The 25,948-nt window shown below is 36.7% G+C and overlaps 2 protein-coding genes across 3 annotated transcripts in view; one reads left to right on the top strand and one right to left on the bottom strand.

The window, feature by feature from the left end:
* The window catches only part of LOC134656088 (CLIP domain-containing serine protease B4-like), a 288,523-nt gene that overhangs the window by 221,652 nt on the left and 40,923 nt on the right, over positions 1-25,948 (bottom strand). The window lies entirely within an intron of this gene.
* LOC134655807 (hemicentin-1-like) overlaps positions 1-25,948 on the top strand; it is a 73,618-nt gene that overhangs the window by 32,635 nt on the left and 15,035 nt on the right. For both annotated transcript variants that reach the window (XM_063511283.1, XM_063511282.1), the window contains exons 3-4: positions 4,598-4,794; positions 14,385-14,495. In XM_063511283.1, coding sequence (XP_063367353.1) covers positions 4,598-4,794; positions 14,385-14,495 — 308 coding nt within the window. The remainder of the gene's footprint in view (positions 1-4,597; positions 4,795-14,384; positions 14,496-25,948) is intronic.

Below are 25,948 nucleotides of genomic sequence, written 5' to 3'. Positions count from 1 at the left end.
AAACAACAACCGAAAATTGTTAATAAAGACGCCACTAGTATTTTTTGACTCGGTTAAACAACGTTGCATACAATACTTTTTCTACGACCAAGCACTTACTTTGAAATGCAATGAAATAATAATAAAAATGGATGATGATGATTGTTTCATGTCCTAATGTGATAGGTTGTTCAGTGCGTGGGTTTCTTAAGGGGAACGAAAATTTTATTATTTTTGCGCTACGACGCACGGTTTAGGAGATACAGCCCTATAAATATTTTTCTTCCTCTTTTTCTTTTTTTTTCTTTTTTTGTGTTTTTTAAATCTTACTTAGGGGAACGAAAATTTGATTATTTTTGCGCTACGACGCACGGTTTAGGAGATACAGCATTATAAAGTTTTTTTTGTTTTTTTTAATCTCTTTTTTGTGTTTTTTTTTTTAAATATTAATTAGGGTTTCTTACAGAGGAATGAAAATTTTAATATTTTTGCGCTACGACGCACGGTTTAGGAGATACAACCCTATAAAAAAAATTCTTTATTTTTTTTTGTTTTTCGTGTTTTCTAAATATTACTTAGGAGTTTCAAAGGGGAACGAAAATTTGATTATTTTTGTGCTACGACGCACGGTTTAGGAGATACAGCTTTATAAAGATGAAAATAATCGTACCATTAACCAAAACATGTCTATGGTTTACTCATCTGTCAGAAATGACAACTAAAATTAGGTTGGAAACAATGTATTCCATACAATATTTTTTAAATGGTGATTACACGAAGTATCGTAAAAGTGTCAAAAAGATACTGCGTGTATGCACAAATATTTTTTTGGGGAATAGACTAAAGACTTGTGTTGATAACTATAAGTTTAAAGGTGTGTGCACGACCCTTTAAATGACAAATAAAAGTACGGGAGTAGAAAAAGCAAGTTTCAATACTCTTATTTTACCCGAATGACATTATTACTCGTATTAAGTAATTCGGCAGGGCTATTATTACACTTTGTAAAATTGAAAAATTAAAAAAAAAACCTAAATGTAAATAATTTCAAAATTGCTTTATTAGGGTTAGATATGAGGATATTAGGGATAATTTGAGGTATATTTTACAAAAAAAAATTATGGTATTGTATCTGGAGAAGCCCAAACTTGGTATGTTTTGAAAACTATTTTTATTATAATTTAAACAAAATGAATGAAATGTAACTATGTGATATATTTTTAGCATTGGCTCAGAAAGCCCTTTCGTTTAATACCATACACGATAGGTTTCTAAACATTTTTTTTTATTTCATACAAAAAAACATGACGTCATAACTCCTCTCGTTTTTTTTTATTTGTTGGCGCTTCGGGTCAAATTGTTTCAAATGTCCTAAAGATCAATCGTACCGATTTTCAGACCTTTAACACCATTTGCAGCATTTTACTGATTTTCGCGGTGTACCGTCAGCGCTAGAAGTGGGCAGCAAAGAGTAGTATAATATATAGGACAGTCGGCAGTCAACGTTTGTTCCTAATAAATATAACATTGATGAATCAAGGCGGTTTGTTTAAAGAGGGCCTGCCGCGAAACCAATTTCGTTATCTGCCACCATTAAATTTCGCTCGTATATGCAAGAGTGATAGAGAGGCAGATAACGAAATTTCCCCCACCCCCCTTTGGATGGTTCTTGTTTGAGTTATAATGTCACTGTATTGAGGACTCAACCTTTCCATTTTTAAAGTGTTTTTATATCGACATGACACTGGCTACTGTAGTAAATGCCAAAAAAGAAAAAAAAAAACGCTGTCATAGTAACGAAAATAATAAACACGTCAATCGAAATAACGTAATATCCAAGAAAAATTTGCAAAATAGTATATGATAAATATGTAAAACATCATTAATTATCGAATTAAGATTACATACAACTTTGTGTAAAAAAAATTGAGGCAATTATACAGCCCGATTATACGGGTTACATTTTGAAAAAGATGATTATCTTGGAAAGAAGAGTAAATATACATAGGTGAACATAATGGTGAACAAAGGTATAGTAAAATAGGTAGGGACATAATTCAGGGTTTGCTTGTCTGGTCCACGCATGCTGTACCTATCACGACCACGGCACGGCCGTCTCCTGCTAACTTTTCGCTATAATAGTAAAATCATAGGTCTAATACCTATGATTTTAATATTATAGCGAACAATATTTCATGTTCATGATCTCGAATTTAAGACTAGCTTAGATTTATGGCGTGCGGCCTAGCGCGCGTTGCCTCTATGAGGAGCTGTCAAAGCGCTTTATATCTGTATGCTTTTGATGATGCGGATCAGCATTCTTATCCAGCGGGGCAAGCGGCCAGCCTGCAGAAGGGCACCCTACCGCACTTGGTAGGTCACTACACTCACTACCAGGATTTAGGGCTAATAATTTATTTATAAGTTTTTAATACCTTTAAACGAGCAATTCTTGTATATTTATTTATTTATTTATATGTATAATATATTTCGGGGATCTCGGGAACGGCTCTAAACGGATTTAGATGAAATTTGCTATATGGAGGTTTACGGGGGCGCAAAATCGATCTAGCTAGGTTTTATCTCTGGGAAAACGCGCATTTTTGGGTTATTATATGTTTCCAGAGCAAAACTCGGTCTCCCAGACATTAAGTTTTTAATTTAAGTGTTTTTATCATGTTTCATATTTAAACTTACAGATGTGAATCACCAGCAGAGTTTTTGGAGAGGTGTGGTTTTCTTATTTCCTGTTACCAACCTGAAACACCATACCTACCTAAATATCAGAAAATAATAAAGTGAAGAAAATTAAATAAAGTTGAATGCTTAAAAACTTTAATGTTTTATTAAAATTAAACGAAAAAAAATGTGTAAACTGAAATAGATCAAATTTTTTTATTTGTAGTTGAATAACATATATGTATTTAATCTCCTTTAATTAAAAATCATCTCTGAGTAGATACATATTAAACAATAGGTACTTTTAGGTCTTGGTAGTAATGTTAGGTCTTATGACCTACTGTATTTGACTATATTACTTACCAAGACCGGAGCCTGACCTGTCAGTCACCAACTATTTTGATGCTCTTTGTAGGTAGCATCAAAATAGTTGGTGACTGACAAAGTTACCAAGTTACTAAGGTAGTAGGTACCTATATAGTAGGTAGCAGTAGCGCAATATTTAGTCAAAATATTTTGACTAATTTAGATTATTTTTATGCCAAAAAAGTAATACAAGCTATTCATGTTCCACTTAGTAATAAAATACGGACTTTTCTGAATATGTGGTTTACGAAATGTGTTAAGGTACAACTTGTGGTTTATTAACGTGGTTTAGAAATAGGCAGCTTGAGTTGAGAGAGGTGATGAGTAAATTGTTTCATTTTTTTACAATTTTGAGCGTTTATAGGAGAATGTGTGGAGCAAGCATTATTTGACGTGTAGGTGTGGGTTCAACAAAAAGATCGCTTGTCAATAAGGCATTCTTGCTGTTAAAATTCAATTATTAATAGCCTTTATCGACCATCAGCAATGTAGTCCCTTTTTGATTGATGGAAATTGTCACGTAAGTTCCACTACTCGCCGCCGCATCGCCTACAGCGCATTCGTTAGTCTATCGCTCACAAGATGTCATTAATTCATGTAAACTTACGTACTGAAAAAAAAAAGTTTTACTCTTTGCTATAAATTACCCTTTCGCACGTCAAAAACTCCAAGATGGAGCCGAAGGTCATAGAGAAAAAAGTCTACATTTGGAATCATTACTTGTCAAAATTTGACATTAGCAATCCACAGTTAGGTGACAACCAAACCAAACCATTATAAACCTTAAAGTAATAATAAAACAAAGTTGTTTTTTGTTAAATTATTGTTTGTACCAAATGAACTTCAGCACTTGATGAACTTCAAATGAACTTCAACAGTTGAATTTCAAATGACGCGAAATTTGACAGTTGCACATGTCGAATAGGGGCCCAGTTCCTTCACATTCGCTTTATTATAAAAAAAACTGTTTCCTTAACTAGGTACACAGATGGCGTTACAGGTAAGTAATATTAGGATATTTGTCTTATATTTTTACATAATATATATGTGTATTTATTTATGCATGTATAAACTATTATTATTTTTGGTAGATTTTAAGTATGTAAATGTTTTTAGGAACGTTCTTAGCGAGCATTATCCCACACAGGGTGCGTATGAGTTTCTAGCGTTAACAGCACGTTTAGCACTCTAAGCAGTATCCTAGGACCCTTTTTACGCCAGGCGACAGGGTTAAGGGTTAGGTAAGTGAATTAAAAATTTGAGTGTGTGTAAATTGCGTGTGTGCTTTGTGGCTACAGGGATTAAGAATAGAATATATTAATATTATTTGACTATGGTTGAACAAAGGAAAAGAAAGAGTACTTCTATCCTTCACTACATAGTATAAAACAAAGTCACTTCCCGCTGTCTGTCCCTATGTATGCTTTGATCTTTAAAACTGCGCAACGGATTTTGATGTGTTTTTGTTTTATAGATAGAGTGATTCAAGAGGGAGGTTTATGTATACTTTATTAACCCGTGCGAAGCCGGGGCGGGTCGCTAGTTACTTCTAAATAAATAATTTTTGTTTCAGTTTCGACTACCGCGGGAGCTCCGAATGGTCCAACGACCTGTTTAACAGCACCGGCCGACTTAAGGCCGATCTTGACCGTCAGCCAACCGTCCTGACAGTGTCAGCACTGAGGGAAGATGACCAGGCCTTGTATCACTGCCGGGTGGACTTCCTTCAGGCTCCGACGAGGAATCTTGGAGTTAATTTGACTATAGTTGGTGAGTTGAATGTGTAAACTTCCTTAACATTGCTTACCATGTAAAATGTCTTGAAAGAACAGTCTAATCTCTCCCAAAATGTTTGACATGATAGGCAATGTTAACGATTTCAATATAGCTTTGTTGAAGATTTACAACTGTCAGATTTCGCGTTCACTTCAAGTACCAACTGACTTACTTTGCATGACTTGACTTTACTGACTACGCATTGTTCGACCGACATTCGCAATCAGCTAGGTTTGGCCTAAAAGCCTGGTCTATTCCGAATTTCACGTTCTTGCCTAGAGCGGCGGAAGCTGAAATCATTTTTAAGACTATTTGGACGAATCATTACGACAATTGGTTCTAAAATAGAACAGTGATTGAAAAACAAAATATTGTGGAAGATGTAGGTAAGTAGGTACGTAAAGTCTGAGCTGAAAAAAATGGGTAAGTATCCCTTATAACGCTACTTCTTTTCGTAAAGTATGTAACCTTCACTCTATTGACGCCTTTCCTTCCTTATTACGAGTTCACAAAAGATCATAAATAATTCAGAAATAAGTACGAATGTATTCTCAAGATAGGATATTCCGGCTCCCAAAATAGCCACTTTGCAAAACGTATGCTGTTTAAAATGTTAAAATATTATAGTTTAACGGCTTCTTAGTCTGCTAATAGTTACTCAAGTATGAATCACACAGCAGCATGCATAAAATGTGTACAAGCCATACATAACGCTGTTCAAAAACATGAAATATGAATACTGTGGCCCTAGTGAATAAGGGTACAAGTCTCAAACAGCGCAGTTGTAAAAGGGCGTAATTTGCACTTTACACTTATGCCCTTTTACTGCTAAGCTGCGGGAGACTTGTACCCGTTTTCACTAAGGCCACAGATTAAAACTTAAACTTTATGATCCATAGCATGAATGAGAAAGAGCTCTGGAATATACCAGACAAATAAATCAGTTGTTTTTGCGATAATTATTGTATTTTATGTAACTGTTAGCACCAAGGATTCTTAGATCTCATCATCATCATCACAGGCCATACAAGATGACGTTGACACCAACTGCAATAGATGGATTTTTTAAGCAAGTGTACAGTGCAATAATATAATTACTCTTCGAAGGCCGCAAAAATATGTGACACGCTCTTATGGCTCTACAAATAAGATCGAGTCAGATATTTTTGCGGCCTTCGTTGTGTGACATATTATTACAGGTGACTGTACCTAAGTATGTCGATGAGGTATTATGGTATTATAAGTAATTTAGAAATTGCGATAATAGTTCGATAATTGCGGAATAGGTAATCAGAGACAGTTCTGGTAACAGTTAAACCATTAATTAACATTAGTTGGTCGAATAAATTGATTGATTGATGTCATTGACGCACGAAATTAAAGCCTCATTATTATTGATCCTCTGATAGCATAATTATTGTTTTAAGAGGGGGCTAACACAAAATTGTAGTTTTTGAAGTGAAAACTTCTTTAGCGGCCTGGGGGCCAATTTTTGAATTTCGACCACTCGATTTCGTGTATTTCGTTAAATAATATCTCCACTACTAGGCAGTAGGTAGGCTTTTAAATTCTACTAATAGAATTGAAATCGAGTGCTCATTACCAGTAGATTCCAAATTTCGATCGCTCGTATTTCAAAAATTAGCATTTCGCCGTTTTCCACCGATTTTCGAGTGACGAAATCGAGCGATCGAATTTCAAAAATCGGCCCCCTGGGCACTTTTTGAGGTGGGGAAAAAATTATAAACTCGAGACAGCATAAGGCGATCACGTGACCGTAAGGTGGCCACTCATAATTTAAATGGCATTTAAATCAATAAAGAAAAACTCAATGTTATTTGACATTTATGTTGCGGACTCCTTTTCAAGACTTTTTGCCTATGTTCAAATAATTTGACGTTGTCATGGCAGTATGTCAATGAAAAAGTGTCATCTTATTTGAGAATAAATCTATGTATCGTGTTACCGGGCGTTGGTAACATAGTGAGGTGAGTTTTCACTTCTATCGGCACTCCCGGAGTGCAACCGTTGTTGCTTGTTATATTGAATTTTTTCAAGTTTTAACTAAATGCTATGAAGAAATTCACACGGATACTAGATTATTAATAAGGGCAGACTTCAACCAAAATTCCCCTCTCCCCCTCTCACAGTGATCGGTGGGCACATTTTACTGCTGAACTAAAAAAAAGCTTCAGATATTCTACTACATAATTATTTTATTTTATCAACACATATTTCATTGCATGCCTGTAGGTCTATGATGGCCGGCTCTTTATCATTTGTCACCATGGCTGTCACGTTCTAACAAATATGTAAGTGCGAAAGTGACGCATAGCATGACAGGTGATAAAAATACGACCATGATAGCTGATCTGGACACGCGAATTGAGTGTTGTTGACAAGATAAGATAAGATAAAGATAGTTTATTCAAGTAGGCACAATTACAATGCGCTTATGAACGTCAAATAAAAGCTACACCTATTACACGATGACACTCCAATAATAATAAAATCCGACCAAGTGCGAGTCGGACTCGCGCACGAAGGATTCCGTACCATTACGCAAAAAACGGCAAAAAAATCACGTTTGTTGGAAGGACAGTTTTATCCATCATCATCAAGCTTTGGACCATATTACAGTGGATACGAATTCGCAGAGTAGTTTATTTTATGATTAAATCTGCGGGCTCAGCACGGTTCCATTTTTATCGACTATCACTAAGCCCCGTCACTTTCGCACTTACATACTTGTTAGAACGTGACAGGCATGGTGATAAATGATAAAAATGCGACCGTGCTACTAGGGCTGCTTCAATCAGTTTTTATCAGATTTGTATCTGCTCAATTAGGCTTATCCGGGGTCAACGGGCATTGACCTTACTACTTTAATACTGCTAATGATGAATCATCTCTTAAGTTATTTATTGGTTACCGATGATTAATTTTCAATTTTCTAATTAAATTTGAATCAGGCGGTAGAGTTTTACTTCTTACGCCGAATATATCTTCAAATAAGCATTTAGATCTTAGTGATAAATTTACAAGCAATTTAATAGTGCTATATTCTGACAACACATAAAAAGCATCGCATTAAGGATGACTCACGTTAGACCGGGCCGGGCCCGGGCCGGAGTTTCCAGCGCTTACTTGTCTATAACAGATCGCGTGACGCTTTCCATAGAAAACGAGGCTCCGGAAGCTCCGGCGCGGACACGGCCCGGTTAAACTGTGGTACTTTTTAACTCGAACTGTAGTATATCTCAATTTGGATTTGGCGCGTTGAAGCCGCTACTATAGTATTTTTCAAACTCAATGGGTAGGATGACAGCTGTCATTGCAATGCAATTTTGCGAGATTCCGCGTTTTTAGGTTATAAATTATATGGCGATGACACCGGTCATCCTACCCATCGAGTTTGAAAAATACTATATTGATGCTGTCATAAATAAATAAATATTAGAGGACGTCCTACACAGATCAACCTAGCCCCAAAATAAGTAAAGCTTGTACTATGGGTGCTGAGCGACGATATACATACTTATACATATGTATATAGAAAACACCCATGACTAAGGAACAATTATTTGTCTTCATCTCACAAAAAATGCCCTTACCGGGATTCGAACCCAGGATCCATCGGCTTCAGTGGCAGACCAGGCCAGACCGGTGGTCGTCTGTACCTTAACCCTTTTGTATCATTTGTATCATTGCATCACAAAGTTTAATCAGGTCCCTTTTAACAAAATCCATGAATTCATTTACCTATTGTTTAATTATTAATTCAACCCAACTGTACAACACCGGTGACCTTCCCACACGTTTGTTGCGTAGAATGGATTAAAAAAAATATTTTACTCTAATAAAAATTATACCTAACCGGGGAATTATTATCAGGGAATCGGGTAATCAATAACTTCGTCTATCGCTGCACTTCAATCTATCAACATACCGCTTAAGACAATTTTACCAAAAATGGCGCCCAAAAAAGTTTTAAATATAATCCGTAACATGAAAGCTTCAATTACTCACGGCGCTAAAAACATTAATCGTACAAACCAAATACATACTGCAAACATACATCAGTCACATGGATGGATCCAATCAGTTTCCGGGCATCACACACCTGCGCGTTTAAATGCGGCCGCACATGAGCGACTAAAGAGTCACATGTAGGTACTTACACGAAATATTTAACACGTTATAGTTATTTACGACACAAGTGCGAAAAGTAGGAAATTCGCAACGAGTGGCGATAAATTGAAACACGATGAAAGGGAGTGTTTTAAATCGACACGAGTTGCGAATTACCTTTTCGCACGTGTATTGTACAACGTTTTACAGTACATATGGCTCTATAAATTTTTTGACATAGGCACGTATTGTGCTAGTTACCGCATCACTAGGGCGGTAAATTAGCACAGCACCATATGTACTGTAAAATTATTTTGCAATGATATTAACTCCAAACAACTACAAGTCTCACAAATACATTACATCAGTGAATAAAACACGACAGTGTGCGAAAGCCTAAAGATATTATCAATATAGGTCAGCATTTCCCAAACTATAGGTCGCGACGCTCGGCGCGGTGGCTGCCCTGAAACATAAAACGATACGCGAACAACAAAATGCAGTTACCGAAATTCTGGCTCTCAGCAGTTGCTGGCTATCCTTGCCTGTTTTATGAAGCTATAAAAGTACTACTTTCCTTCAGTACCTCATATCTACGAGTATGTAAGGTCGGGTTTTCGGCAATGATTAGGTGGTAATATATTTTTTCCTGTTTTTATGGTGGGACGTACAACATTATTACAGTCTATAAATTGTAAATACAGATGTCAAGACACAAAGACAATAGATACAGAGGTCGGGAGGTAAGTCATGCGGTAACGCATGTCCTCGAGGTGGTCAAGGTTGTGAACCTTAGAATGCAGATGTCGCTAGTGACGTTGTCACAGTTGCAATGACTAAATTCGCGTTGTTTGACGGATGGTCAGCTGGGCAATCCAAGGATGTGGGTTCGAGTCCCACGTTGGTCAGAGTTGATCATCGTTGATTTTTAGGGTTCCGTACCCAAAGGGTAAAAACGGGACCCTATTACTAAGACTCCGCTGTCCGTCCGTCCGTCCGTCCGTCCGTCTGTCACCAGGCTATATCTCACGAACCGTGATAGCTAGAGAGTTGAAATTTTCACAGATGATGTATTTCTGTTGCCGCTATAACGACAAATACTAAAAACAGAATAAAACTAGTGGCTCTGTGAGCTGTAGACCTCGCGAGCAGAGCTTAAAACTGAATAAATGTATGGCAAAAATATTTATTAAAATATAGGTATATTACATGTAATATAAACAAAAAATTAAAAACTACACAAAGCTACAAACAAAAATTAAACGAATACGCTTAACCCGCGCTTGATAAATAAAAAATACGAAATTTTGCATTTTTTCAAAATAAAAAAATTAAATAAAAAACAACTATACGAAATTTAAGTATAAAAAAAATACAAAAATTTATGTAGCAGTATACAATTACTGGGGATGGAACCAGGGACCTCCCGATGCAAACAAAAAAAGCGAACGTTTGCAAAATACGCCATTATAGTTCTTACTAAAGCTGACGAAATTTAGCTACTCATTCTCAAGTAAAACCTAAATATCTAAATACCGCCAAAACCAGCGATACAAATTTTCTGAATTTTTGGCCATTTAATCTATAAACATCTCAAAAAGAAAAAACTCTTATGATACCGATACGACTATTTGTTTAGACGGGAGCTATCACGACTCCGCCATTTTGAAAAACTTCCAAAAACCGGATCGACAATATTTTTTTATTTAGTCATAGAATTCGGTCACAAAATTTCACGAAAATCGGTTAAGAATTGCGACCTGTAGAGGAGAACATCCGGACATACAAAAGCAAAATGCCCGAGTCAAAACGTAGACCTTCGCTACGCTTCGGTCAATAAAGATTTAAATGGGGCTCCCATACAACAAACGTGATTTTTGACCGAAGTTAAGCAACGTCGGGCGGGGTCACTAGTGTCACTACTTGGATGGGTGACCGTTTTTTTGCTTGTTTTGCTCTATTTTTTGTTGATGATGCGGAACCATCCGTGCGCGAGTCCGACTCGCACTTGGCCGGTTTTTTTTTTTATTTCATTGTGATTGACATCTGTATTTACAATTTATAGAATGATTAGGTGGGTCCTGAATTTAGCAGTTTTTGTTAGGTGGGTCAGAAACTCAGACAGAACCCAGTTAACTTTGGGAACCACTGATATAGGTAATAACTTCCAAGACCGGTGTAATTGTCAGATTACTCGTATAAATGAGCTATTACTGTTAATTTGATGGTTAATGGAATGTTTCGACGCAAGTACCTATATTAAACTGTAGTTTCAATGTTATCTTTAATATTCAAATTAGCTTGAAGCAACTATAGATCTTACTGCATTGACATAAGCTCGAATTTATGAATATGTATACCTATGTATAGAGGCGTTTTGGTGGTCCACGTATGTTAGCAACTATACCTAATGGCTGATATTATAACAGTTATAATAATTGGGAGAATCGAGGAAATGTGACATAATATTCGGTGATCGTTTTGATGATTATTCTAAGAACTAGAGAATTACGTTGAATGTTTTAATAACTTGCATAAAATCTGATTATGAATAGAAAGTTGTAATTGCTCGCTCCCTCAATTGAGAAAATGTGATGAACCTTACACGTTCGATTTAAAATCAAGATAAACAATCAAAAACAAAGAATTTTACAACTACATGCACCTTATCTCATTTTTCTATTTTTAGGCGAAGATACTATAACATACAAAACTAAACTTGCAAACAGAATAAAAACAATAACATCCATTGAAATCCCAAATTAATTTCAATTAGGTGCGATCAAAGCCATTCAAAGCTCTCTCAATCAGCAATCTGCTAAGATTTACCCGAATTGGAGGCCGATTCTGTTTGAACAGTATGATATGGTTTTCACTCTGTTTTGACACGACCTCGACCGTGAGCAGCAATCAGCGGTAGCGGCTCACTCTGATTGATACTGTGCTGACAAAATCCAATCACGAGTCGTCTCATAAGGTATTTTGCTCGCTCTTACTGGTGCCTGTAAGATTCCAGTGTGGCTACCACCAGTTTGGCACTGACATAAATGCTAGCGAGAACGTAACTTACTTTCTACGAATTTCGCTCGTACTCGTATATTAGTGCGAGCGAGATATATAAAAATTAAGACGTTACCGTATATGTTAGTTTTGACACTGTCGGTGACTCATACGGGCTTAGATGACGCAATTCAAGTTCGTATCAAAATTAGTTGAAAACTTTATCCAATTTTTAGAACAAGATCGGCCTCCTGGACTATTTTACACATACGAATTTGCATTTTGTACCGGAATGTTCTAAAACTTTAAAGGACGGGGAAAATGTTTTGCATTTTAAAACATCAGAAAATTGAAATGCCCGGTTTCGTTACGAGTATGCGGATTTTATTTAGAGTTTTGTTACTTTAAATATTTGATTGTCTGCGATGTTTGATAAAACTTTTATTTTATGGATGGAAGGCAGATGAGATTGCATTTAGATGTTTTATGAAAAACTTTTTTCTCGTTTTATATACCTAAAGCTGTTTCTGTCCAATCAACAAACTGAGTTTTTAGGTCCTTTTACACGAGCACCTAGCCTCATCCTTTCCTCAGCCTCATTTTTCTATAAAGAATACTTTTTAGGGTTCCGTAGCCAAATGGCAAAAAACGGAACCCTTATGGATTCGTTATGTCTGTCTGTCTGTCTGTCTGTCTGTCTGTCTGTCTGTCTGTCTGTCTGTCTGTCTGTCCGTCCGTCCGTCCGTCCGTCCGTCCGTCCGTCTGTCTGTCTGTCTGTCTGTCCTGGTAAAATGTGTCCCCCCCCTGTAACTTCTAAAATAAGAGAATGATAAAACTAAACCAAAATATATGATGTACATTACCATGCAAACTTCCACCGAAAATTGGTTTGAACGAGATCTAGTAAGTAGTTTTTTTTTAATACTTACGTCATAAACAATGATCGGAATAGGTAGTGCCATTTGGGGTGAATGACCTCAAACATTGTACTTAACATGGATAAGACTCGGGATTCCAAGACTCTTATTTTTAGGGTTCCGTACCTCAAAAGGAAAAACGGAACCCTAATAGGATCACTCGTGCGTCTGTCTGTCCGTCCGTCTGTCACAGCCTATTTTCTCCGAAACTACTGGATAATTAAGTTGAAATTTGGCACACATATGTAAGTTTGTGACCCAAAGATGGACGTGTAACGCAAATAAATGAATTTTAAATATGGAGGCCATTTTTGGGGGGTAAATGAGAAAATTATAGTTTTTCAAACTATATCGTGTCGTGTTACATATCAAATAAAAGAGCTCATTGTAAGGATTTCAAATATATATATATTTTTTAATAATTTTTGGCTTAATAGTTTAGCCGTTATTCAAGATAATAGTCCCCCCCCCTCTAAAATTTTGAAAAAAATACACAAAATAGTTCTTTACCTATAGATGACAGGAAAACCTATTAGAAATGTGCAGTCAGCGTGAGTCGGACTTAATGTACGGAATCCTTGGAACGCGAGTCCGACTCGCACTTGGCCGGTTTTTTTCACAAAAATATTTCTTGGCATGTCTTTAATTGAAGTAGGTAATATGAAATCCCGGGGTGAAAAGGTATATCCATACTAAGCTTACGCACCGAAGTCCCGTGAAATGGCACTACCAATTCCGATCACTGGTCATAAATTACGGAACCCTTCATGAGCGAGTCCGACTCGCACTTGGCCGCTTTTTTATGTTGATTTGCACAGAAATTCCAAAAACGGACTAAGGTCCTTAGTTAAAACGTTGAACATTGTCTTCACGCAGCCAAGCTTTCAACCAGTCACCACCTTCAACATCCTACCAACCGCCTTAGTTAATAGTTATTTTTTTTACAAGGGGGCAAAGTTGTTAAACAAAATTAAAGCACGAGGGTTAAACTAAATTTGCCCCCGAGTGAAACACGAAATTTTTCACCACACCAACCCGAAGAAAATATTAAGTAACTGTAATATTCCAAACATAATCAAATCCAAATGGATGTTATTAAATATTAATAATTTAAAATCATAATTTTAGAGTCAATTCTACCAGCAAACATAGAAAACAACTCAAAATTTGCATTTGATTACTTTGCCTCACATGTGGATAAAATATAAATTTGCTATCAGTTTTTGAAGAATCAAGAGAGCCTTCACTAGTTGGTGTGGTGAAAATACCTTACCCGAGTCACCGGTAAAATCGGAATATTTTACTTGCAGCCTATAAGGCCAATTACGAATAAAATTAATGAATGTTCGAAAGAGTTGCAGTAAAAAATAATACATATATCTGTATGCGTTCGCTGATTGATTAATTAATTTGATCGCAGTATTTTAACTATTTTACAGGCTTTCTCGTATAAAGCTTATTTATGAAAGTGTCTTCAAGTTGTCTTTGAATTATTATTTTTACAGGTAAATTTACTTGAAATAATTTTGGTTTCAGTGCTGCCAAGTAAACCGTTCTTCTTCGATGAGTTGGACAACAAGGTTGAGGACAAAATCGGGCCCTACCACGAAGGAGACACGCTGGTGCTGAAGTGTCTCGTCATCGGAGGTCAGTTTAGTTTAGTTTACTTTTGTTACATAACGTAACCCACAAAACAAGCCTTCTTAAGCTTACCGTGGGACTTAGTCAATTTGTGTAAGAATGTCCCTATAATATTTATTTATTCATTTATTCCTCGTTCTTGTAATTCACAGAACTCAATTCTTGCAAATTATACTATTATTGATAGGTATAGTCGTAACTAAATTTGACCGACTGTTAAATGACTGTTGTGACATTAATTAATTAATTATCATCATTTACGGACTCAACACACGTTCCAAGACTTTCATTCATAAAGTTATTCAACAACGGGTGGTCTGAACTCAACCGGTTTGTACCTATCATTACTACTTAGCTCGCAAAAACATCATAATTTTATTCAATCATTCATTCAACAGCGAGTTCGAAATTCGAATTCAATGCGTTCGAATTGGCCTGCTAGTCTAGAAGAAAACTACTAGTCCAGGATTATCTAATCTACTAGGAATACTTGACCTAAATTTGGCAACAAGAAATATAACTAAATTAACTATTCAAATTAACAATAATTTACAAACTGAACTCACTGCCCTTGGGAAAGTGGTTTTAGGTTACAAACGTGCCGTCATAACAAACTTTACACTAATAAGTAGAGATGCCACGAATATTCGGCAACTATTCGGTATTCGGCCTATTCGGCCACTTTGCCGAATATTCGGTATTCGGCCGAATGTTGCCTACTATTCGGCCGAATGCCTTGTTGCACCTACTTAAAAAGAAAAATTGCACAATAAAAATAACCAAAAACTATGTAGGTATATTTAGAATGTGTCCTTGGAAAGTTGTTAAATACGAAGACCCTTTTTTGAGCATTAGTTGATTAAAAAACATTTTATTTTTATCATGAGTCTGTTTTGTTTGACTCTATTCATTAATGCTGTTCAACAATAGTTATTTGTACAACAAGAGATCAAAGTTTGATATTTCTTCGAGTGCTTATTTTGAGTCCCGTGCAAGCGAAAGATTCTATAATAGATTCACGAGCGTAGCGAGTGAATCTAATTTAGAATCTTGAGCGTAGTAAGGGACTCAAAAGCGCACTAGATGTAAATAGCTTTGATCTCGTCTAGTACACAACATTTTTCACCTGAGCAGTGAGAACATACATATTAGACAACTTGAAAAATGTAATCCTTCTTCATCACTTAATACCAGCACTCATGTTTTCTTAAGATATACAAACAATTAATTTTAATTACCGCAATGGAACACAAAAACGTAATAATAAATTTCAGTAAAATAATATGGAAATAACAAACATCAACTGACACTTCAATCGACAACTTTTTGTTTGTAAAAAAAATCTTTGTAATATACGGTCCGAATTGCGGATACGTACTACCTATTTGTCAACTACTTATGGTAGAAATTCTTAAAAGTAAAATAATTAATTTTGCGTGATGATCTGTGTATTTTTTGAGTTCATTATTTTAATTGTACAATAAAATACCTAAAATATAGTATTTTATCAGTTTTTATCAAATCTTAAACTTTATTTTTATTAATTAATTATTAAGAATTCATACTCGTACGTGGTTTGGAACAATGCGGTCTGAAGTTTTTCGGGGGTCTATAGTGGAGTCAATATAAAGTTAAAGTTACATTAATTGCACAGTCAAATGTTTCTACACGGGTGAATTATATATCATATTGAATACCCGGCTGCGAATTAACAACTTGATATCTGTTCCCGTTTTTGAGAAATAACATTTTTTTTATTTTTTATTTTAGACTACCTAAACAGTAATTTCACACTAGAGATTTTTTGAAGAATGGGCTATGAAGCTTACACGACTACACGGTCAGAATTTCTCCCGACAATAATATTAATTATAGATTTAATGAAAAAAACAATAACTTTGTAAGTTTTTCATGACCGAGAATATCCCACACTGAGAGAAAAGTTTACTATTGTGGTTAATAGTATTTGTTTCGATCATGTTTAATTTATCTGCCTGAGGAACTGCTATATTCGCAGAATAGCAGCATGATATTGGAAACAAACAGCAAATAATGTTCTACACAATTAATGGACACTTCTAGTTTTTTGACAGTAAGTGTACAAGTTATTGAAGAATAACATACTTATTTTTCTCGCAATTATTAAATCAATTTCCAGCATAAAAAGTCAATGAAGTATGCTGTATTTCCAGGCTTCCACAGAGGCCAAGTCAAACTTTGTTTAAGATGTCAAAAAGATATCATTTTGTTATCATTCGCCCAACCGTCTCGCTCGCACCAATACATATTTCATCTAGTACGAGTGAAATGCACGCGCGAATGATATAAAATGACATCTTTTATAACAAAGTTCGAATTAGCATCAAGGTATATTAGGAAAATATACCTTATGACTTATGGCATTGCGTTAAGGTTTAATAATTCAATGCATAAAGTGTCTGTGTTTATGTGAAAAATGATAGGTGTCAATTTTTATATCTATTCACAAAACGTTTAGAATACAGGATGCACAGTCAGATATAAATAGACCCTTGAAGTCTTACAACTATCTATGATACTGGATCTCAAGCTTATTTGGTTAGTAAGTACCGTCCACCAAGTTATACTTCGAATAGCCACCCGGACAAATTCCAAAGCTAATTTCGAATTTTAAAATTTGACAATTCACGAGAAGAGTAACGTAACGTCAAAGGATATGTTTGTCCTTTTCAACGATCCTGTCATCCGATGCTTGAGTAGAGTGAAACTAAAAGAAGCAAATGTCAGCAATTCATAACGCTTAGTTTTTGTTAGCGTTAGCGCATCGCGACATGAGAACTAGTATGAGCCTGGCCCTCGATTACGTATAATTGCAAGGAAACTTGGGATCAAGTTATCTTAGTCAATTTAGAGCAGTTGGAATTCAACTCATTGTGAAATTTTTGAACGTTTTCAAATAATTTGTTGGATTAAGTAGTAAAAGTGTTACAATGTGTTATATATTTGTGATCTACTTACAAGGCCCTTTCATTTGGTACCCCACATGGTATGTTTAAAAGAAAAATGGTAAAAACTTTGCGTCATAGCAACTACCCTCACCACTTTCGCGCTTGTCATCTCATATATTTGTGTTCAGGATATTATACTGAATGCACTGATACCAAATATACTCATATCCGAGACGACATGAGCGTAAATTTTTCTAGAAGACTTTTCGAGAAAAGGCCAGGCTACAATATCTTTACAGGTTGATTGATACTGAGTGTATTAACACCATGTTCACCCATATCCAAGACGATATGAACGAAAAGTAACCTAAAGCCACCCTACCAACATTTTCGTAACAATGAGAGATTATTTCTTGGAAATAATGTTGTAATATAAACTCCTTGTAGAGCACCTACCTGCGAAGAGATCGTGCTGTCAAAGTTGTTAATGATCTATACATATAATAAAGCTGAAGAGGGTCGAAAGTCTGTACATGGAAGATATTCGAAAAAAAGTTGGTTGGGGATACTTAGAATCGATAACAGAACACGTTCCAACAGTTTTTAGAATTTTTGTCTGTTTGTCTGTTTATCTGTTTATCTGTTTGTCTGTTTATCTGTTTATTTGACCGCGCATCACGTGAAAACGGCTGAACGGATTTTGATGAAAACTTTACTAATCTGTCAAGAAAATCCCTGGCCCTATTTTAGGCAAAAAAAATTCAACCCCTAAAAGGGGGGGTGGCCACTACACTCAATTAACTTATGTTTGCACCTGAATCTTATGGCGCTAACTTAAGAAAGTGGTGCAAACTTTTTTGTGTATGTACTTTGTAAAAAAAAAACAAAATTTTTCTTAGTCAATGTCAAACGTCTTTGCAAATACATATTAAACCACATTTATAGACGGGTCTATCGCGGGTCTATTGACAATAATTAACATTATGTGAAGTGGGTGGTTTGAAAATATGATGTCTACCCCAAACTTTTTCATACACTTTTCGTCGGGTAGTTGCACAAATCTCTGTTTTGACATTTTGTTGGGACATCAGTTAGCCGCGATCATGACCAGTGAAACCTGTGTCGAAACGTCGGTAAATAAAGGTAATAAAATAAATTTCGAGATAGGCCCGTCTATAAAATGTGAGTTAATATGTGTTCAAAACGCGAAAGTTTTTAAATTTTAAATAGGTATTATGTCTTTGTAAATGTCAAACAATTTTGGACTTGCATTTTAAACGCGTTACCATACCTTTCCGAAAAAAACTAATTTTTCGCGAAATTCTCGAAACGTATTGCGGTTACAAGGTAGCACGGTCTCAGGAATCTGAGGAAGAATCGGAGACGTTCACGCAGTGCGAAGAACGGTTGACCGTTCAGCGGATTCGCACGACAGACGCGCTCGACGGCAAGTACTGTGGTGCATCAGGGGGTACTGGAGAGAGTCGTACGTCTATACTTACCTAGGTACACATGCGCGAATATTGGCGGAAATCGAAAGTGAACAGGCAGTATATACCTAAATCCATTAACACTGTCTTGGATGAAGGCAACGTCACAACAGACCCTCCGGAGTTGCTAAACTCATTGAGTGCTTCAGGACTCCCAGCACACACATTAACCTACATTAATACTATTGTTCTGTGTTTAAGCACTGACGCCACTGACATCCAGGACGCTTCGGGCCTTCGGCCCTACGCGGAGCTCGGCCTTCGGCTTTCACATTAGATATCCACACCAAAATTCAACCATGGCGGCTGTGTGCCTGACATAGCCTCTCTCAATTTTTTCTATCAAAAAAATTCGCGCTCGCTACGCTCGCGTTTTTAACTTTTAAGGTTAAGCCTACTTTGATAAAGGTGGCATTCTGGGCACCCTACCGAGCGACTACTACTACTACGACTTAAGCATTGACATCCTGGACGCTTCGGGCCTTCGACCCTACATAAAGCTCGGCCTTCGGCCTTCGAATTTAGACATATACTATTGTTCTGTGTTTAAGCACTGACACCCTGAACGCTTCGGGCCTTCGGCCCTAAGCGGAGCTCGGCCTTCCGCTTTCGCATTTAGACACTGATACCATTGTTCTGTGATTAAGCACTGACATCCTGGACGCTTCGGGCCTTCGGCCCTACATGGAGCTCGGCCTTCGGCTTTCGCATTAGATATCCACAGCAAAATTTCACGTAAACCACTACGGCTATGTCCCTGACATAGCCTCTCAAATTTTTTTTCTATCAAAAAAAATTCGCGCTCGCTACGCTCGCGTTTTTAATACGATTTTAAAAGTTAAGCCTTATTTGATAAAGGTGGCATTCTGGGCACGCTACCGATCGACTACTACTTCGACTTAAGCACTGACATCCTGGACGCTTCGGGCCTTTGGCCCTACGCGGAGCTCGGCCTTCGCATTTAGACACTGATACTATTGTTCTGTGATTAAGCACTGACATCCTGGACGCTTCGGGCCTTTGACCCTACACGAAGCTCGGCCTTCGGCCTTCGTATTTAGACACTTATACTATTGTTCTGTGCTTAAAGCACTTGACAGACTGGACGTTTCGGGCCTTCGGCCCTACATGGAGCTCGGCCTTCGGCTCTCGCATTAGATATCCACACCAACGTTTCACGTAAACCATTGCGGCTGTGTCCCTGACATAGCATCTCTCAATTTTTTTTTCTATCAAAAAAATTCGCGCTCGCTACGCTCGCGTTTTTAATACGATTGTATGGGTTAAGCCCTACTTTAATAAAGATGCCATTCTGGGCACCCTACCAAGCGACTACAACATAGGCCAATTTTTTTAAATTTAAGTGTTATTTAATAAATAACACTATCAGTCCGCTAATCGTATCCATCTGTCAACTTTACTTCAAGTTCCGCCTCCAGGGGAGAGAAAGAGAAATTAGGGATGAATTAGCTTACTGACACAGACCGAATTCCACGCGGGCGTAGCCGCGGGCACAGCTAGTTTAATATAATATTGTTAATTAACTAAAGCAGGGATCGGAACCGGTTTTTTGCAAAAACTTAGAAATAACCATATTTTTCGAATAATTTTATACTCGAAATGTAGGACTCAGTTGTGTTTTTAGGTTACGACTTCGTATTATTAGATTGCCCAATTAGAAATGAATTAATTAGCAAAGAACGAAAAAATACCGTTTCCGTTCCCATACAAAAAATACCGGTATCCGATCCCTGAACTAAAGTTTTATTAATGCATCATTTCATTTTATACACCGCGGGATTTAATAACCCGAAAGATTTAAATCACGTATTTTTGACGACAGTACGAGTAAATAATGTTATATCAACATGGGTCCAATTATATATTTTAATTAAACTACTATTTCAGTACAAATTAAATCATATTAATTTACCGCTTCTTTGTGAACAAACCTTTATTCAGAGAGTGAGCGAGTTTAATTAATCTCAAGTAGAGAAACAGAGAGCGAGCATGACATTTCATGAATCACTCCGATATCATACGATGCACGGCGAATGCAGTGACATGTGTTCCATGACAAGAAGTGTCAAGTTATGTCTAGGATCAGGTTTACGTTGAAATTATTTCAATTGATTGGCACCTCAAAATACCACAAATTGTATCAAAACTTTATTAATTACTACAACAGTAGGTATAGTGCAGTTATTATTGTTGAAACTTTGCGATAAAATCTTTTCCTTTGAGTGAGGTAACCAAAGCCATTAACCATGATTATATCCGAAAGAAATCATGCCTCTTATTGTTTTAACTCATACTACACCTGGAAAGGGATGATTACTTGAATGACCTTTTGTTAAAATATCGATCATGCTTATCAGTACGTATTTTAAATTCTCGATGTGTTGATTTATACTGAGTAAAGTAAAATAAACAACTATGTTAAACAATTACGCTTTTTTATTAATTTAATGAATTAGGTTTTCGAAGTGTGTACCACCGTTTTCAGCACAAAGATTTAATTTTAAACGGATTTCATTATTTAGGTTTACAAAAGTGTTCTTTATTTCTTCGGAAGCCGTTCGAATTTTTATTAATAATTCTTCTCCAGAGTTCACTGGTGTTGAGTATTCCTTCCTTATCTTTCAGAGTTCCCCATAGAAAAAAAACCAATGGCGTTAAGTCGGGTGACCGGGCGGGCCAGGTTAGGACGTTGCTTCCACGGCCAATCCACCTCTCAGGGTATTGTTCGTCTAGCCAATTTACGAACTTCTAGGCTGAAGTGGGTCCGTCGTGCCGGAAGCACATAGTTCTTCGGGTTTCCAAATCCGTACACAAAGTGAATATCCGCTAAATGAATTTTATTTATTACAGTCAATCAAATTTAAAGATGTTATCTTGCGCATATCTTGTGTGACATATGAAATATGTCATTTTATTGACATCAATTTCGTCATTTTCGTCAAACTATCAGCCAGTTATCGTAAAGGTAAATAGTTTGTACTCTCGTGATTGAGAACAGAACAAAATTTCGGTAGTGAAACCTTTTTGTAGGATATCAAACTTAATTAAGTGAAACTGGCTAATAACCATGTAGTTAGTGCGTCTGCGTGTAAAATTAGTTGGTGGCTACGTCACGCATAAGGGTGTGTTAGAATTGAGATTTTTTTACTTGTGATTTGTTTTAAATAATTAATATCTCTTAAATTAAGGGTTTTTGGACTATGTGTTATATAACTTTATATACTCTAATTAGGCTCTAAAATCGTTGGTTTCAATCTTTCGGGTTATTAAATCCCGCGGTGTATATAACCCTATTACCCTTTGAATGACCTTTTTCACGTTTTCTACAGCAATGCAGTCGACTGCAGCAATTTTGAAGCGCGACATTGCTACCGACTGCATTACTGTGGTAAATGTCAAAATCGAAGTTCCTGTCTGGATTTTGGCGTCCATTAAAAATAAATAATCAAAGGAGGTCATCGATCAAATGGGCCGGAGGACAAGCCATCGTTAACTGGTAGAGAATGCCTTATGGCATTAAGTCCGCCTCTTGTACTATAAGGTTTTTATTTTGTGCAATAAAGATTAACCACTTTATTCATAAACTTTACGGGCCTGATTTAGTTCAATTATGTTTATCCCTTACTTACAAATACATAAGTTAAAGTGACAGATAAGGACAAACGATTATTACTATTATTAGCTAATTGAGGTTTGTAGCGCGTTTATGAATAACGGGGGTTCAAGAAATAAAATAAATACAGATGAAGACAGTAATTATATACGCATTTTATTACGGAAAAAGATTTAATATTGGGTGTAAATGAAACGGGAATTGGAAATATAAAATAAAATGATATTATATTATTCATTTCCGTAAGTCAAACCATCATCTTTATTAGCATTGACATAACGCTCAACTTCGCACAAACCGTATGGTTTTTCACTAAGGAGTGATATATTCTCTTTACGCTAAACTTTATGGTGGGTAGACAAGTCTGTATACTTCTTTGGAACTAACTGCCACAGTCTGTCATAGCCATGTCATAGCCTCATAGCTGACATATGTGACGTATAGGAGATACCGCAATGCATGCATGCATTGCGCGTTTTATAGGAGCTTGGCCTGAGGTGTGTTAAGTAAGCGCGCAACGCATACCGATGAAACTGGGTAAGATAGTCATGGGAGAATTAACGGTCGACCGGATCGCGAACTCTCGGCTGTTGAAGCGGAACAATCGTCTGCCGCGAACATTGAAGTGAGACGGAGATATGGAAGTCGATAAAACGTTCTCTACAGTGAATCAGTACCCGCCATTTAGGGTAATTTAAATAGCTTGGATGATTTAATAATGGTTTTATTCCATACAATATTACATATACGTGGGAGATTTTTTGTTGTTACACTAACATGAGAAAGAGATTTGAGAAAGTGAAAAACAAACCCACTGTCCATTTTCTCGAAGCAACGAAAACATTTTCAAAACAAAAATGGTTAATAGTAATTAAATGGATTAATTTACGTGAGAGATTTTTTTGTAGGATATAGTAAATATACAGAGCTTAATTAACATGTAATTGTTATGTACACATAGTTGTTATTTTTATATAAAAAAATATTTTTAATAAAGAACATTATTGGGAGCTGGTTTTGGTGTCAAGCTGGGAGAAAATATAAATACATAATGAGTATATGTTTGAGAACTGCATATTAAAAAATCTCGAGTGTCGGATTCATGTTTTGATATATTTTTTCTATTTTAATAATAGTTTGGATTTATTAAAACCATGTGACATATTTTGTGGAGATTTTTTTTTAAATATAGTATTTGCAACATAGGTTATCACATCTCAAAAAATCTCTAGTGTGAGAATTCATGTAGAGCTCTCATACATTATGAACTGTGCTGACCCGCCTACTATTATAAACCGTGAATATACCGTTGAATGTCGTTTCAACTTTTTTTTGTCTGTCTCTTTTTGCTAACAGTGTGAAAGGGACAGAGATAATAGAACCCAAGTATTTCGAACTTGTATTAGACCCCGCATGTTAAAATGACATTTGACTATAAAGGTCACTTGAATGTCATTTTGTCTCACTCAGTGAGCAAAATCGTATTTTGCTCACTGTTTTTAAGAATCATAGTACCCTTGTTCGAGCTGCTGAGGTGAAAAAATATATATTATCTTAGCTAACGTCATCTAACGTTGAGCTTTGTTAGCGATCAGTTTTCATAATAATTGTGACTCAAAATGTTCGCATGTCATGCCGAATAGTCGGTCGCCGAATATTCGGTGTTCGACCGAGAGAGGGGCCGACTATTCGGTATTCGGTATTCAGCGAAAACCACTATTCTGGGCATCTCTACTAATAAGGTACAGAGAGGGCCTACCGCGAACCACGTTCGACGTGTTGCCTCTCTGTCGCACTTGTAAAGTCGTACCTAAAATGTGACAAGTCCTCAGTCCAAATCAAAATCCTTCTTTAGAAAATAACCTCTAGCCGCCCATACGTCAAACCTTGCCAAGCAAAATTAAATTTTATATTGTCAACTCAAAGTTCAAATTAGAATGGAACAGGAGACCTTTTTATAGGTCTCTGGGCGGTTAGAGGAAAGAAGGAGTGAATTTCATATAGCCACTGTTTTAAGAGAACCCACAACTAACTTTGCAGCTTTGTCACATATTAAGGAGTTCACTCGCTAGTTTTAAACTTGAGGTCCAATTTAATAAGTTGCTCGAAACTTATACGGGTGCCGCTGTGACCGGGTGGCCTAGAGTAGACGTAAGTTGCTTAAAACTTGTGTAGGTACCTATGGATTCCGTATTCCGTTGCTTCTAAAATCAAATTGTGCTGAAGGGGGATTGAAAGATCAACTGGCAGTTTTTCGTAGAAAACTGGTGTCCATGATAATTCTTGAGACTAGGCAGTTTTTGAAGTGAAAACTTCTTTCGCGGCGCTGTGCACTTTTTGAGGTGGGGAAAAAATGTTAAACTCGAGACAGATCACGTGACCGTAAGACGGACACGTGACCTGATCGAAAAACTGTTACATGTAATGTCATACAGTTTTTCTTTATTGATTTAAATGTCATCTAGTGAGTTTCGCTCAAACTGGTATTAATATAACTCAAGTATTAACAGTGATGTGCTTATGGGTTTCAAGTAATTAACGCTAACGCTAGATGACGTTAACCTCAATTATACATAGTGCATTTTTCACTAGTCATTGAGTTTTCCCTTCTGCCGGCACTCCCTGAGTGCAACCCGTTGTTTTTTTGTCTTTTTTACCACGTTGGGGAAAAACAACCCCCACAAGAGGTCTCGTATATTATTATGCTTGTTGCATCCCAAAGATCATCATCTTTGGGATGGAAGCTTAAGGTAATAAAGGAATGATACATCAACTTGACAAGCGATTGAAATGAACATTAAGGGGCACAGAGGGCCTACCGCGAACCACGTTCGACGTGTTGTCTCCCTGTCACACTTATGTACAAATTTAAAAGTGCGACAGAGAGGCAACACGTCGAGCGTGGTTCGCGGTAGGCCCTCTGATCAGTCGGCCAGACGATGTCAGCCCGTCAGTTGTTCATAACTGTCAACTTTTTGTTCCCCCCCTTTACCCTAGAAATGAATGCCTTTATTGCTCGCTCTTGCAAAGGCAATGTGGCGAAACAACTTTTTGTAACAGGAAAGTTTACGCTCAGTTTTTTAGCTTCGTTAAGGAATTCTAGGGAATCCTCGTTTAAACTCGTATGTCGCTATTGACAGCGAAAAATGTGACGTATGCCTTATTCGTATCGAGCTAAAGTTCAAAATGCTGTGTGTGGTCGCTCCATGTTATAGATAAAGGCTCACAAGATCCCACATTTAAAAACATATTATACGAAACAAATGCTTGTAATTTATGAGGCATATGTTGCAAATGCGGTCGGGACCTATTACGTAATGCATCTTTCGGTTTCAATACCTTATGCACGCTGCTCTGCTGGCGTGCAGTCCATTGTCACTAATTAATCCGTCCCTCGCACTTCGTATT

This window comes from Cydia amplana, chromosome 17 (genome assembly GCF_948474715.1).
Source record: "Cydia amplana chromosome 17, ilCydAmpl1.1, whole genome shotgun sequence".
NCBI lineage: Eukaryota > Metazoa > Arthropoda > Insecta > Lepidoptera > Tortricidae > Cydia > Cydia amplana.
Note: the sequence above shows the minus strand (reverse complement) of the source record. Positions and strands in the feature narration are given on the sequence as shown.